Raw genomic sequence first — 13,265 nt, forward strand, 5'->3', positions numbered from 1 at the left:
TGTGGCTTAAGTGGGATAGTTAGAAGACAGGCAGAAACGGAAATGTGACATTTTAGACAGGCTCTCACTGACACGAAAATGTCTCAATAGTTTGAGCTCAACAACATCCCTGCCCATGAGGACAAAGGTCCAGAGAAAACAATGGAGAGGCAGTAAGAGGAAGGGGTGTAGAGGAGAGAGGAAGCGCCTCATTGTGCTGGTTTGCGTTGCTCTCCATGTGCGATAAACGCGACGAAAGTAGCCTCTGGTCCAGTGATTACAGTAACTTACACGGTCCAGAACAAGCATACCTCAGATTGAAAGAACAAGGGCAGGAAGGAAACAGAGAGAGAGAGAGAGACAGAGAGAGAAAGAGGGTGAGAGACGAAGAGACAGAGAGGAAAACAGTGGGTGAGGGTCACTGGGGTTTTCCACTGTGTAGGAATAGAAAAGGCATAAGAGGTAGGTGAGGCGGAGTGAGTAGGGGAAGCAAATCTGTAGTCACACACAGCAGACAGCAGAGAGTGAGAGAGCAGAGACCGAACACTAATTTATTCTGCCGGAAGAGAGACTTGGAAAGCAAAAAAAGTTAGAAGAAAGGGCAAAAAAGGAGAGATTTGACCATCAGGTGACCCTTGTGGATTATTTTAACAGCTGTGATTTATAGGACAAAGGATTTTGACACAGGAGGACTGTGGGGAGAGAAGATCATCATAGTGTAAAGCTTCAAGACTTTACACACAGGTAGAGGACTCCTCATCGGCCGGGTGGAAATGGTTCAGTGCAAAAGTGATGAGTTTCTTTCTCGGGACAAGCAGAGATGCTGTGATCGCTGCCCTGCAGGTCAGTTTAATATTACTGTTTCTCCTTTTACTGATAATTCTATGGTTTTTAACATTGCTTTTTTCCCCCCTCATTTCTATGAACAACAGATTTTTTCAGTGTCCAACAGAGTGCAAATGAGAAAATATAATGTCTATGTGAATATGTAATGTATATTGTGAGGTATTCCAGAGTAATATTCACCATATCAGCCTTCCTCATTTAACTGCTTTTTGCAACTTGATCTACTTCTCTTCCCCAATATCAGGCAAATACATCCGCAGTGAGTGTGACGGCACTAAGAAGACCGAGTGTAATGACTGTGTGTGGGGGTATTACACAGCCACAAGTAACAGCTTGTTTCACTGTAAAGGGTGTAGGGTCTGCCATTCCAGTAAGTTGCATGCAAACAAGCACACGCAGACACAGACCCAGACAAAAAACCTTTCACATAGTCTCACACACACTCACACACACACACACACACACACACACACACACAAACAAAATCCCTTTCTCCTCCACCCTGTCTGCCCTCATTTTGAGTGTACAGACACATGTCTCGAATGATATTCCCCCAAACATCCTGTCAAATCTTCTTAACAAGTTTTATTTAACTTCTTTATTTCTTTCCTCTCATTTCTTCCGTTGTTTTGCTTTCCTAATGTCTGATTATGCATCCCTTTCTCCCATACTCTCTCTACATAAGTAAACAACCACAAGACATTAACGGAGTGTACAGCTACCAAAAACACGCAGTGCGAGTGTCTGCCTGGTTTCTACTGTAATGAGCCTGACTGTGAGCTCTGCCGGGCTGTGACCATCTGCCCTGAAGGCAAGGGGGTCAAGGTTAAAGGTGGGTTTTATGTTTTTTTTATCATAAAACACAAAAAAACATTTACATGCACCCCATGTACTAAGTGGTTTACACACCTAGCCACAGGAGTGTAACAGCAGTGATCTTACAGCCTGTTTCTCCTTCCAGCCAGTCGGACCAATGATACAATATGTGCTGTATGTGAAAATGGGACCTACAGCAACGTGTCTGATTTCCACTCACCTTGTCTGTCACATACCAGGTCAGCTCATACCTCAACAAATATTACCTTTAAAACTAAAGGATTAGGAGCTAGTGTGATCTTAGTATGTGAATTAATCATGAAAGAACAATATGCATTCAACGATCTGTCATCATAAACACAAAGCAGACGTGACTGAATTGTTTATCACCAGCGTAAAATCTAGAGATCTTTCCACTATCAGACCAAACTATATTTTATCCGCACTTATGCAACATTGCTTTATGGTTTCACGCCTCTACCAGGAATACTCAGTATCAGTCTTTGCATCAGGTCAGGTTAGGTCATCTTAGATTGGCGGTTTCTGTAAATATAAATCTGCTTGTGTCATTGCTGCTTCCTTAGGGCCCGACATGGTAAAGTTTTTTTTTTTTAATTTGACAGATTTTGATCCTATTCACTCAAATTCAAAAAGAAAAAAAAATAGCCCAAATGCCTTCATCTTCTAATTTCAGTGTTGGACGGTTCACTTTTAGATCATTTTATTTCACCCTACGCATGTCTTTTTCAGGTGTGAGGACTTGGGAAGAAAGCTGAAAACTCCTGGAAGTTCGATTGCTGACGCCGAGTGTGGCGCCTTCATATCTCGTAGGTCTAAAGGTTTAAAACTCCAGGCTGTGCTTTGGAGTGTGTGCCATGCTTTCATATCTTAACCATTCCTCAACCTTTGAAAAACTGCGCTTTCTGATAAAATTATTAAAGGTCAGAGTGGTTGCCAAAGCTGCGAGTGTAAGCGTATATGTCACATCATATTATCGTGACAGTACAAAGTGAATGTCAGTATTGACTTCATTATTTAAGGAGCATTCAAACATGAAAGAGGCGATTTCAAGACTATTGATGACAATGAAATGATAAGGTTCCATCTGATATTTTCTTCCTAAGAGCTGCTCAGTACATCCACAGACTTACATTTATGTTACAGTGTGATATAACTTGTGTGTCTTAAATAGATAGATAGATATATAGTGCATATACATAGTGGTCATTGTGCAATACGTGTACAATGACAATGACTATTTCTACATTTTAAAATTTTAGCCGATATTCTCATAACATGACTCACAATGAGTGTGACAGTAGAGTAAACATCACTTCCTATATGACCACAGCAACCAGAGCTAAGGAGTGTGAGGTCAGTGCTAGTTCCCCTGAAATTCTCTTTTGACCACTGAATGATCCTGTAAGACTGCATGCTAGGTCCAAAAAAGCATATGTGTGGTGAAAGAGAGAAGATGTTTTAGAGATGAAGTAAAAGGAGAAGAGATCAATTCAAAGTAAAGCGAGCAACAAGAGTTACTTGAAGTTACTTTAAGAGATGGGATTTCAGTCTATGATGGGCGAAGGGAGTCAGAAGGTCATTTCATCAATTAAGAGTGAGAGATGGAGGAGGAATCAAGTCTGGTGAGTGGCAGAACACATGGGTTGGTGTGTGGAGCCTGGAGGTGTACGAATGCTGATATTTTCATGTGCCTGTGAGTACCGAGGTTGTGGATTCACTGCGATCAGCCAGAGGAAGGCGTGTCGGAGAAGAGTGCAGTTGGGAAATTTGAGATGGATTAAAGCAAGCCACACTGCACCACTGTGAATGAACAATAAGCTGGAGGGACTAGAGTTGGTGCGTCAGAGGGTTGGCAATGAGGGATGTGCAGCGGTCCAGACAGGGCATGGCGAGAGACTGAAAAAGCAGCTGGGCGTGGTGCGCGGTGGCACAGGGTCAGTTTCGATGGATGTTGCAGAGTGAAAATCTTCAGTGTGGACCTCACATGGCTGTTGTTGTCAGCAGTCACATAAAGACTTTAGATGATGTAAAGTGTACAATGAATTTCATAGCATTTTAAATGTGGTTATAGTGTTGTTCTTTTTTTAAAAAAAAATGCATTTGAGTTTTGTCAGACTTTAATACTGGCATACTGATTATATGTTATCAGTTATTTACTGACTAAAATGGCCTATAGTTTTAGATGCCTAATGTAGCCTAATTATACTTGAGAAAAAAAATGTCCAACCATCAAATAAAAGACAGCACCACTCTTTTAGTGTGGATTATTTTTTGCAAAACTGACATAAATGAAAATGGTCTTTTATGTGGGAGAATAATGCCAGTAACAATAATTTAATGTTGTAATGTTATGTACACATAAAAAAGAAAACATTATCTGATACTACAATAGGCCTCAAAATGAAAAAAAAAAACAAACAAAAAAAACAATGAGGGAATTTCAATGTTGCTTTTTTAAAAAAATGTTTATTTGATGTCTCTCTCTCTCTCTCTCTCTCTCTCTCCCTCTCTCTCTCCCTCTCTCCCCCCTCTCTCTCCTTCTCTCTCTCTCTCTCTCTCTCTCTCTCTCTCAGAGTGCCCCTGGATATTACCTGCCAGCCTGTGGGCAGGAATGGTGCTGATGTCTCTCATCCTGCTTGGCATCCTCTGTTGGAGGGCCAAACGCAAATGTTACAAAACAGGTGTGTGTCATCAGCGTAGGTGCTTTCTCTTTCTGTGTATGTGTCATGTGTTTTGTTCACATTGTTAAGAAGGCCTTTTGAAGATAAAATAAATGGGTGTGCATGCATCATTCTCACGTACAGCACATGCACTATAAGCCACAATAATCAAACGCAATTTGCTTTTATGTGAGACAGCAGAAGGTCTTTGCTTATACTCTGAGACACAGCCTCCCACTACTTCCTCTATAGCAAGCTCATAAAAAAAATGTGTAAGGTAAAGTTGAATTTGCATGCATGATTCACCCGCATTAGCTTAAATAACATGCGACTCGCAGTTTATTGATTCATGAAGAAGTGATGTTGCTGATTTTGCACAAAGTAACAGTGCTTATACAGTGGTATCATTGCCCAGACAGCTCAATGTGAGAAATGCCAAACACCCTGTTAGAAGCAGATCAGAAGCAGAGACTGAATGAGAAACCACATCCTGTACCACACTTCTCCTGACACGGTTATCTGGTAGAATGTGACGCACACTTCGTACGGGAGAACTCATTTTGAGAAATGCATCATAGACTGATTTAGATGAAACTGTCCTGTTATTTCATCAAATGACATTTACAAAGAAGCCATGTGTTACTACGTGGAATTTACATTATAAGTGTGGTTGACTTAAAGGAGATCAAGGGCCCTGTTAGGGAAAAAAACTCTTGGTTCTGCCTGGAACATTTGTGTCTAAAATGAAAAGTGTCAGAGTGATTGATAAGAAGTAAACAGATAGGAGTTGAGTATTCTGGACGCCCCAGCAGCACATGACTGCTGGAGGACAAACTTTGATCTGTTGAGCTGCAGAGGTGGAAGTAACTAATGACACTGACTCATGTTACTGTAACTGAGTTGTTTTTGGATATTTGTACTTTTTTGAGTATTTTTTAAAGTAAGTAGTTTCACTCTTACTTAAGAGCATTTTTACTTGAATATGGTACTTTACTACATTTTGTATCACCACCATTACAGAGAACAAATGATCAGTGACAGATTGTGGAAACTTTCAGTCAGCAAAGATAGGAGGCGAAATCTGGTTCTACTTTTTTTGCTCTCCTTTTTGTCATCTCCAAATTTCACAATAAAAGCTGCACGATGAAAAATTGCAGATGGTCGATGGAAGTGAAGACCATTTAGACTCAAATGGCAAAAATATGGAACACTAGAAAAAAGGGGCTTCATATCAGTGACGATGAGAACCACATACTCTGCCATTATATTATGTGCTTATTCTACATTTGTCAATTGAGTCTACAGGGTCCTCAGTTCAATCAACTTTCATCAGTTTTGCGGGATGCACCTTAAAAAGAACATAGGTTGAAGCGTGTATAACTGCATGAAAAACATCACACCAAACATAGTTACTGTTTTTTCGAGAGTAACTTTTACTCTGAGTACATTTTAAATAAGCTATTTTTTTACTTTTACTTTAGTAGATGTTTCTACTTCTACTTCCACTAGCTTTGACTTTTTAATTATGGGACAACAGGCAGGACGTGTTTCTGCCTAAGGAGGGACAGAAAATTACAATGAAGGAAACTATCTTTTTTTTTTTTTTTTTTTTTTTTTTTTTTTTTGCTGCAGCTGTTGTTTTATTTTGTCTGACCCTGGCTGTGGTGTCATCTTTGTCTGACAGCATTTTCCAGTGTTAAAGATGTTCCAGTGGAGCTGTTACCTCCATTCCCTGCTTGCCCCGTGGAGCTACCTTTCCAATCCACTCAATGGAACGGTCACTGCCAAGAGAGCTGTGAGGAGATGGGCTGTGAGACAACCCGTTTTGACTCAGGTGACAACCTCTGAGAAGGGATACATACATACAATTTTCCAATTTCTAGCTATTAAATAGAAAATAAAGAAATACCATGCACTACAAATTGGTGTGCTGTGGTGCTGGGCACCAATAAGACAGTATAAAGTTAATCAGACCTTGACTTTCACAAGGTGTGGAATTTTTTCTCCTTATTCTAAACCTATTAAAAGTGTTCCTTAATTACAATCAGATAAATATAAACCTGAAACACAAATTAAATTGCAAATGTATGTCTTGCACTGAGGCCATTTCTTGAGTCAAAACCCCTTGAATTGTTTTATTCTTCTTGTAATCATATTCTCCATAGCCTCATCATTACAGTTAATGCTTGCACTTTTTTTTTTTTAAAAACATTCTGCTGAACATGGCCTGTAGTTTGGTTGCCATTGTGGAAACCATAATCATTAATCCTGTCCTAGTCTGGATCAATTATCCATGCTCATAAACGCTTGCCTTCCAATACATCATGTATAAAATGAGGCAAAGCATCGTTTTACACAGCAGTGAAACATCAAGTTGAAGGATAGTCACACTGAATATTGATTTTATGATCCTCCCCAGATGATAAGGTGATCAGCTTCTGCACACAAGACAGCATGGAGAGCAGCCTTCCCAGAACACCACTGAAAGCTACAGTTCAATTTGCAGAAACCAATCACGTTAATGGAAATGCAAGAAACTGCACCAGGAACTCCCTTTTAAACCATTCAGAGCCGCAGGAGGATGAGTGGTGCGGGACATAACTCCCTCCTTGGTAAAATTTTGTTCATAGGATCTATAGTTTCCTCCCACGGCACAAAGGTGTGGTCAGGCGAACTGAGGATTCTAAATTGCCCATAGGCGTGAATGTGTGTGAGTGTGGCTGTGTGTGTGTGAGCCCTGTGATGGACTGGCAAGCAGGGTGTTGCTCCGCCTTCCACCCAGTGCGTGCTAGGATAGACTCCAGCCCCCTGTGACCGTGAATAGGAATAAACTGGTGTGGAAAATGAATGGATGGATCTATGGTGGACAAGAACTGGAAAGTATAGATGGAGATCAGACTGAGCATTTCCTCCACATGGAGATGCTGGGACATTTTTTTTACTTAAAACTGTGGACATTTATGCAACATGTCAGAGCAAATACATGGACTAGGATATCTTAGACAGCAGCTCCAGTCCTCAGGACCCAGAGAGGTGCTGGTTTTCAGTATACCCAGATATATCAGGGACTAGCTTACACGTGGGTTACAGCTAAAAGAGTATCATCTACTTGGTTTCACAGAAATCCAGCAGCACTCTGAGTCATGAGGACTCTAGTAGACAGATACACAGGTCATGCTGGTGGCATGCACTCTGAGCTGAAGGTCGCTGTTGATTGTCTGCTGCCCCCTTTAGGACTTTAATGATAAATCAGTAGTTCAAATGGTGTGGAACTATGGCTACGTTCAGGCAGCCAGTATAAAGCAGCCTAGATCTGATTTTTTCCTCAATGTGAACAGTAAAACACTGAATCTGACATTTTCAATTCTGATTTGGGCCACTTTTATATGTGGTCCTAAATCAGACATGTTTCTGATTCCTGGTGATGTGACGGCTGTATGAATCAGAAATTATGTGGATTCTTCCGTCTGAGCACACTCACATCACTGTCAGAGTGTTGTTATTCACTGTCAGCAGTAGTGGACAAAACAAAATATAGAGGGCAGCAGCAACAACAACAGGGAGACAGGAGATTACAAATTTCATAGACTTATGAGAGATTGTTTCCCCTCTTGCCCTCAGACTGAACAGCTGATGATCTGCCATGCAAATGACATTTTTTTGCTGTTCAGCAGCATGCTTATAAATGTGAACATGCTGGGTCTGTTCTGCCCATACTGATGTCAGATATGGGTCACATTATAGAGATGAATGTGAACAGAAAGATCAGTTCTGAAAAAAATAATAACAATCAGATTTGGGTCATTTCCAGCTGCTGCGTGAACGTAGCCTGAGTTGCCTCTACACCTAAACCAGTGGCTGTAAATCTTGGTGTCAGGTTACTCAGAAACCATTGATCATTGTTACTGATGCATCTAAACTTTTATAGGAAAATACGTTGCGCCATTCACCTATTTACATATATCTTGAATCTTGTGATTTGCATGATTCCCTTAAACTGATGCATTCACAAGTTTGTAGTTCACATTCACTGTTTTGAGTCTTTACGAAAAGCTCAACATCTTTTAGTCTTCTTTACTTATTTTATTGTCCGCGAAACTGTTTTGCGGCATGTTTCACTGGTGTTTCTTGTTTCATTTGCACTGATAAAAACAACTACAACATTGCACGGCTCACTGCTTGACACGGGTCACATTCATTACTGATTCACGAGTGCCGATAGTACTCATACAGACCTGGGGCCAAATGTGTAAAACTCTGGGTAGATTCACAACTAAAACTGTGTATGTACAAAGCCAGAAATATGCACACACACTCTTTTCTTCAGATTTGTAAAGCCGCGCATACACAAAGTTCTATTTTAATTATCTCGGTCTTTGTGTAATTGTTGGCACGTGCACAAGCCTAATGCCCACTCCCACAATCAGCCATGAACGGAGGTTGACACACCCCTAATTAGCACACTTCCATATTAATACCTCTTACTGCTCATTCATTTTTTAGATAAGGCAGCTAAAAGGGCAGCAAAATCCTTTAATAGCACCAGAGCTGCCACTGCTGCATGTCATTCCGCACAGCCATTACGCGTGGCTCAGCATATTTATAGCACTCATCATAATGACTATTAATTGATTACACATGTGCCTCTAAATAAATCCACCTATGAATCCATCTATATTATGTCTGACATTGTGCAAGTGCAAACATACAAAGACTTGTACAAAATCATGCACCATGAAATTGTATAGCAAGGACACTTAGTATATTGAAATAATAAAGTTGCAATAATAATGTCATATAAATTGACACTTTCATGTTATTTTCTACCACTTCCCCACCGGCCTGCAGCCAAAACTCTGTGTACACATGGTGTGAAGTCTAAGGGGAAGGTACACACATTCTCATCACACATTCTTTCTAATCAAAAATAAATATTGATTTGTGTGTAGAAAATAATGCATGCATGTTTCTGTGCATATGCAGCATTTATACATCTGGCCCCTGATGTATTCCTGAATGTGAGCTGTGTTTAACAGTGACCTATATCTGTAATGTAAAGTATATATTTATAAATTTATGTTATATAATTTGTGTAGAACTTATATTGCTCCTCCTCCACTTACAACTGGCCATTCAGGTGAAGAAATTATAGACGAAAAGCAGTTATGTGTACAAAAAAAGCTCGGGGCCAACGTTTTCTTTAAAACTACATGTGACTTAAACACTGTAAAACCCTTGACGCTCACGAGTCACTCATAACAGCTTGACTCCAGGAAATGTTAAACACACGGGAGAAATAACACAAAAAGACAAGATTATTTCATGGCATCTAACATTTTGAAGATGTATTAAGATACAGCAGTGAAGCACAACAGATATGATTTGTTTAGGACATAGTGACGATTTTAGGAAGTACACAGGGAATGTTTGCACAAGTTGCTCTGCTCTGTACCACATTCTTTCAACTTGTCACTTTTAGTACCATCAACCACATAGAGCACAGTATGTGTAAATACAGCATTTTCTTTTCACAGTGATAAGCACATGAGTGTACATCACTGACATACACAATGGGAGTTGGTGTAGAAACATTCAATCCCTGGGTCCTCAGTCTTATCCTTCATGTGAAGTTGTGAAACATCATTGACTATAATAATAATAAAAATTATGGCATTCCTTAATCCAAGTCCCATGCTATTTTCTCTGAATAAGGAGTTTGGTTTACAGAGTAGAACCCCTTTAAAATGACTTCAATCCGCCTTTTTGAAGACCTGCTTGGCCACCACTCCTTGAACTCTCATCTCCTGCAGGGGGGGGGGGGAGGGGGCGTTGAGGGAAAGGCAGTTGTGTAAGAGAGAGAAAATGGGAGGGGGGGTGGAGATGGTGAGGAGTGAACATCAATGAGACTATTTGATTGGCACATCAAAGGAGAATTAAATAAGTGATTCACAAACCTGGGACTGTGTCCAAAACACAAGCTCATGCACCCCCCTCTCTTTCGCCTCGTCCCTTGACCTAGTAATCCACCCCCCACCCCTCCACCTCCTACTTATCTCCTCCTCTTTGAGCCCACACCCCCTTTCCCTGGGCCCCCCTTCATCCGCTCCCCATCCGTTCTCGTCCCTTGTGTAACTTTGTAAAATCCACCGTCTAATGGCTGATCCTCCCTGGCATTTCTTTCCCAATTCTCTCCTGGATTTGGAACACAAGATTAGCAGTGCATTGTTTTTTCCTTGCTCCTCACTAACACAGTGGTCTTAGAAATCCTGTGAGAGCTACTTAGTAGAACAATACCGATTGTTTGAAATCTTTATTAGCACCGACAGGTGACCTACAAGCTTAACACAGACCCACTCTTTTACAACCAAAAGGCCAAGGTCCAATCATCTTCCTAGATCCTAAGCAATGTATTCAGGTGTTCTTTTCTCTAGCATTTTACAGGAGAGAAACCTCTTTATACAGACATTGTCCTTCACACTTACACAATGTAGCGCGTGCAAGCGTGAGATATTAGAGCAAAGAGTAACTTCCACATCCAGTCTGATTTGCATGCCATCCCACATTTCAAGTGTGTATCAATTTCATAATCTCTTTTCCTATATTTTCTTTCCTTGTTCTGCCACCCCCCACCTCCTACAATACAGTGCATCCTTACCAAATGTAGCATATTGTTCTCCAGCCAGTGCGTCCAGCCTCTTCCCTCTTTCTCGCCTCGCTGTACACACAGCAGCTTGTCCCCTTCCCAGCTGATTGTTGTCTGCACAAACACACAGAGGCTGTATTGGTATGTGCCATTCGTATGTTAAGTAGTCCACACACATTGTTACATGTCACGGTTCCCACTTCAGGCCCCACTATTTTTTAGTTCTAGCTGGGAACCAACTTTTGAGGTTCTGCACCAATTTATTTTCAAATTACATGCGTGAACCAGAACGGAACCAGTTCTATGCTGGTGGAAAAGGGGTAAGAGAGGCCCGTCTTTGTGGGTGATATGGGAAGAAAAGTTGCTCTGAGGAGGCTAATACTTACTGTTTCATAAAGGCACTGAGGCAGAGATGTTCATCCTTATTACAAACACAGTAAAGGGGTAAAGAGTGTGTGACTTTCTCTTATTATGTAGAAAATGTTGATCAAGTTACATTTTGAGCGTGCTTCAACTTTCTTCAATTAGTCAGACCACAAAGGGTGCAATTACTCCACTACTTGTTTTTGTGCATAGGCTTTTATTTTTTGTTTCTTATTCAAGGGTGGAGCCAAATTCAGCCAATCCTGATTTATGCACCTCTCTCTGAATAGATTTGTAATCTGAAAAATTTAACAAAGTTTTTTCCCCAATTAAAATAAAATCTCTTGCTCTCTCCTCCAAAACTGCTGATGTTAGACAACTTTCAGCCAAGTAGGGTTTCAGTGTGAGATTTAGAGGAATGATGGGAATATGGAAGGGATGTCCAATTCTCTCTCTCACACACATACAAGACTCTAAGGAGGTGGTTACAACACAGAGCCACAGCCATAGCTAAACTTCTTGTTCTCACCCGTTCCAAATTAGCCACAGCCGCCCACAGTCACACAACCAGACACTGAGCAGACAGGTCCGAACCTGAATTACAAGTTAATTTTATGCACAGTGTCATCAAGATCTTGCACTCAGCCAAACATGTTAGTATGCACACTGATGGGAGAGAAACACACATTAAAAAAAAAAAAAAATACAGTCACACACCTGGCAGGTACGGCCATCAACAGGCCCCAGGTCTTCAGTAAACTCCTGTCCAATAGTGAAGTCCATGTTAAAGTTCTTGAAGGTTGTGAGTGTGCGGATCTTCATCGCCCCGGTCACAGGGTCGTGGGTGATCTCTTTTGTGGGCTTCAGCATGCACACTATTTTCCTCAGGGCAAAGTTAATATCTGACAGAGAAAAAGTCGGTGCAAAGAAAATTAATTGACACAAGCTATATAATCCCGTCTCTTAACGGGGTACACACACACACACATACACAGTTGTAAAGATACACACCCTTTGTGTGAGCGTGTCTGTGTGTCCGGGGTCATGTAAAGGACAAGGTACCATAATTTCCATTACACTGATGTGGCATTACGCACAAACATGGTCTATATGGTGATGTCGATGATGGTAAATTATCTAAATCAGTGAAATAAGTGAAACAACACAAAGGAAAAATCTCATTGACCACAAAAACCTGAAGGAACAAAAGGCTGCACAATGAGGAAGGAGGAGTTTAATGCATGCTTGAGGTTGTAAGAGGAGAATGTAAATTAATTTCCTTAAAAAAGCAACTTAAAACAGTAAATGAAAGTAGATTGTGCGATTATAGCAAATGCTCTTACCCAACGCTGCCAGGTATGAGTCCATATTTTCTTGAGAAACCATATGAAACGTCCCGGAGTAATTAGGCTTGGACATTTTTTCACCTTTGGTTAGGGGGTAAACTCCACAAAACCTCTAAAACGAACCGAAACCCTACACGCTGCGGCCCCTTTGTCCGCCTTTGTTTTGCCAAAAGTGTTCCTGTTGTTGCTCACTGATCATACACGGCGCTGCTTGATATCAATTTCACTTATGTAACTTTTGGATAATGCCGGGATTGGACTGCAGACGGGAAGTGCGCGTAAAATTACACCGTCGCGATTCTGGCTGCATCCACCGCGACCGCCTCTGCTGTGCGGGCTTGTTGCTCAACCTCGCAGGCTCCGCTGTGCTGCAAAATCTGATCCACCCTGACAGCGCAAAATCTATTTAACTAACACTCTGGGAACTCCCACGGGATGCATGGCAATGTTTCCATAATCTGCATCCCAAAGCGGCTCCTTTCCGTCTTAATTAATGACGCCCCCCCTCGCTCACTCGCTCCCCACCGGGAACAGACGGTTTTCTGTGTGGCCGCATGCGGAGAGGGACGGGCCGGCGGGGGGGAACAGTCC

General features: G+C 41.3%; 2 protein-coding genes across 2 annotated transcripts; one reads left to right on the plus strand and one right to left on the minus strand.

Annotated features, from left to right (window-relative positions):
• Nucleotides 1–692: 692 nt before the first annotated feature.
• LOC115374253 (tumor necrosis factor receptor superfamily member 5) lies at nucleotides 693–7,409 on the plus strand. Its single transcript, XM_030073093.1, has 8 exons — nucleotides 693–822; nucleotides 1,070–1,195; nucleotides 1,511–1,657; nucleotides 1,787–1,880; nucleotides 2,392–2,468; nucleotides 4,236–4,343; nucleotides 6,007–6,156; nucleotides 6,742–7,409. The coding sequence occupies exons 1-8, from the start codon at nucleotides 753–755 to the stop codon at nucleotides 6,921–6,923; spliced, it is 954 nt and encodes a 317-aa protein (XP_029928953.1). The 5' UTR covers nucleotides 693–752; the 3' UTR covers nucleotides 6,924–7,409.
• Nucleotides 7,410–9,637: 2,228 nt separating this feature from the next.
• rbp5 (retinol binding protein 1a, cellular) lies at nucleotides 9,638–13,262 on the minus strand. The gene is made up of 4 exons (XM_030073131.1): nucleotides 12,672–13,262; nucleotides 12,046–12,230; nucleotides 10,978–11,079; nucleotides 9,638–10,126 (listed from the first exon to the last, which is right to left on the minus strand). The coding sequence occupies exons 1-4, from the start codon at nucleotides 12,745–12,747 to the stop codon at nucleotides 10,073–10,075; spliced, it is 417 nt and encodes a 138-aa protein (XP_029928991.1). The 5' UTR covers nucleotides 12,748–13,262; the 3' UTR covers nucleotides 9,638–10,072.
• Between the last annotated feature and the right edge of the window lie 3 nt (nucleotides 13,263–13,265).

This window comes from Myripristis murdjan, chromosome 16 (assembly GCF_902150065.1).
Source record: "Myripristis murdjan chromosome 16, fMyrMur1.1, whole genome shotgun sequence".
Classification (NCBI taxonomy): domain Eukaryota; kingdom Metazoa; phylum Chordata; class Actinopteri; order Holocentriformes; family Holocentridae; genus Myripristis; species Myripristis murdjan.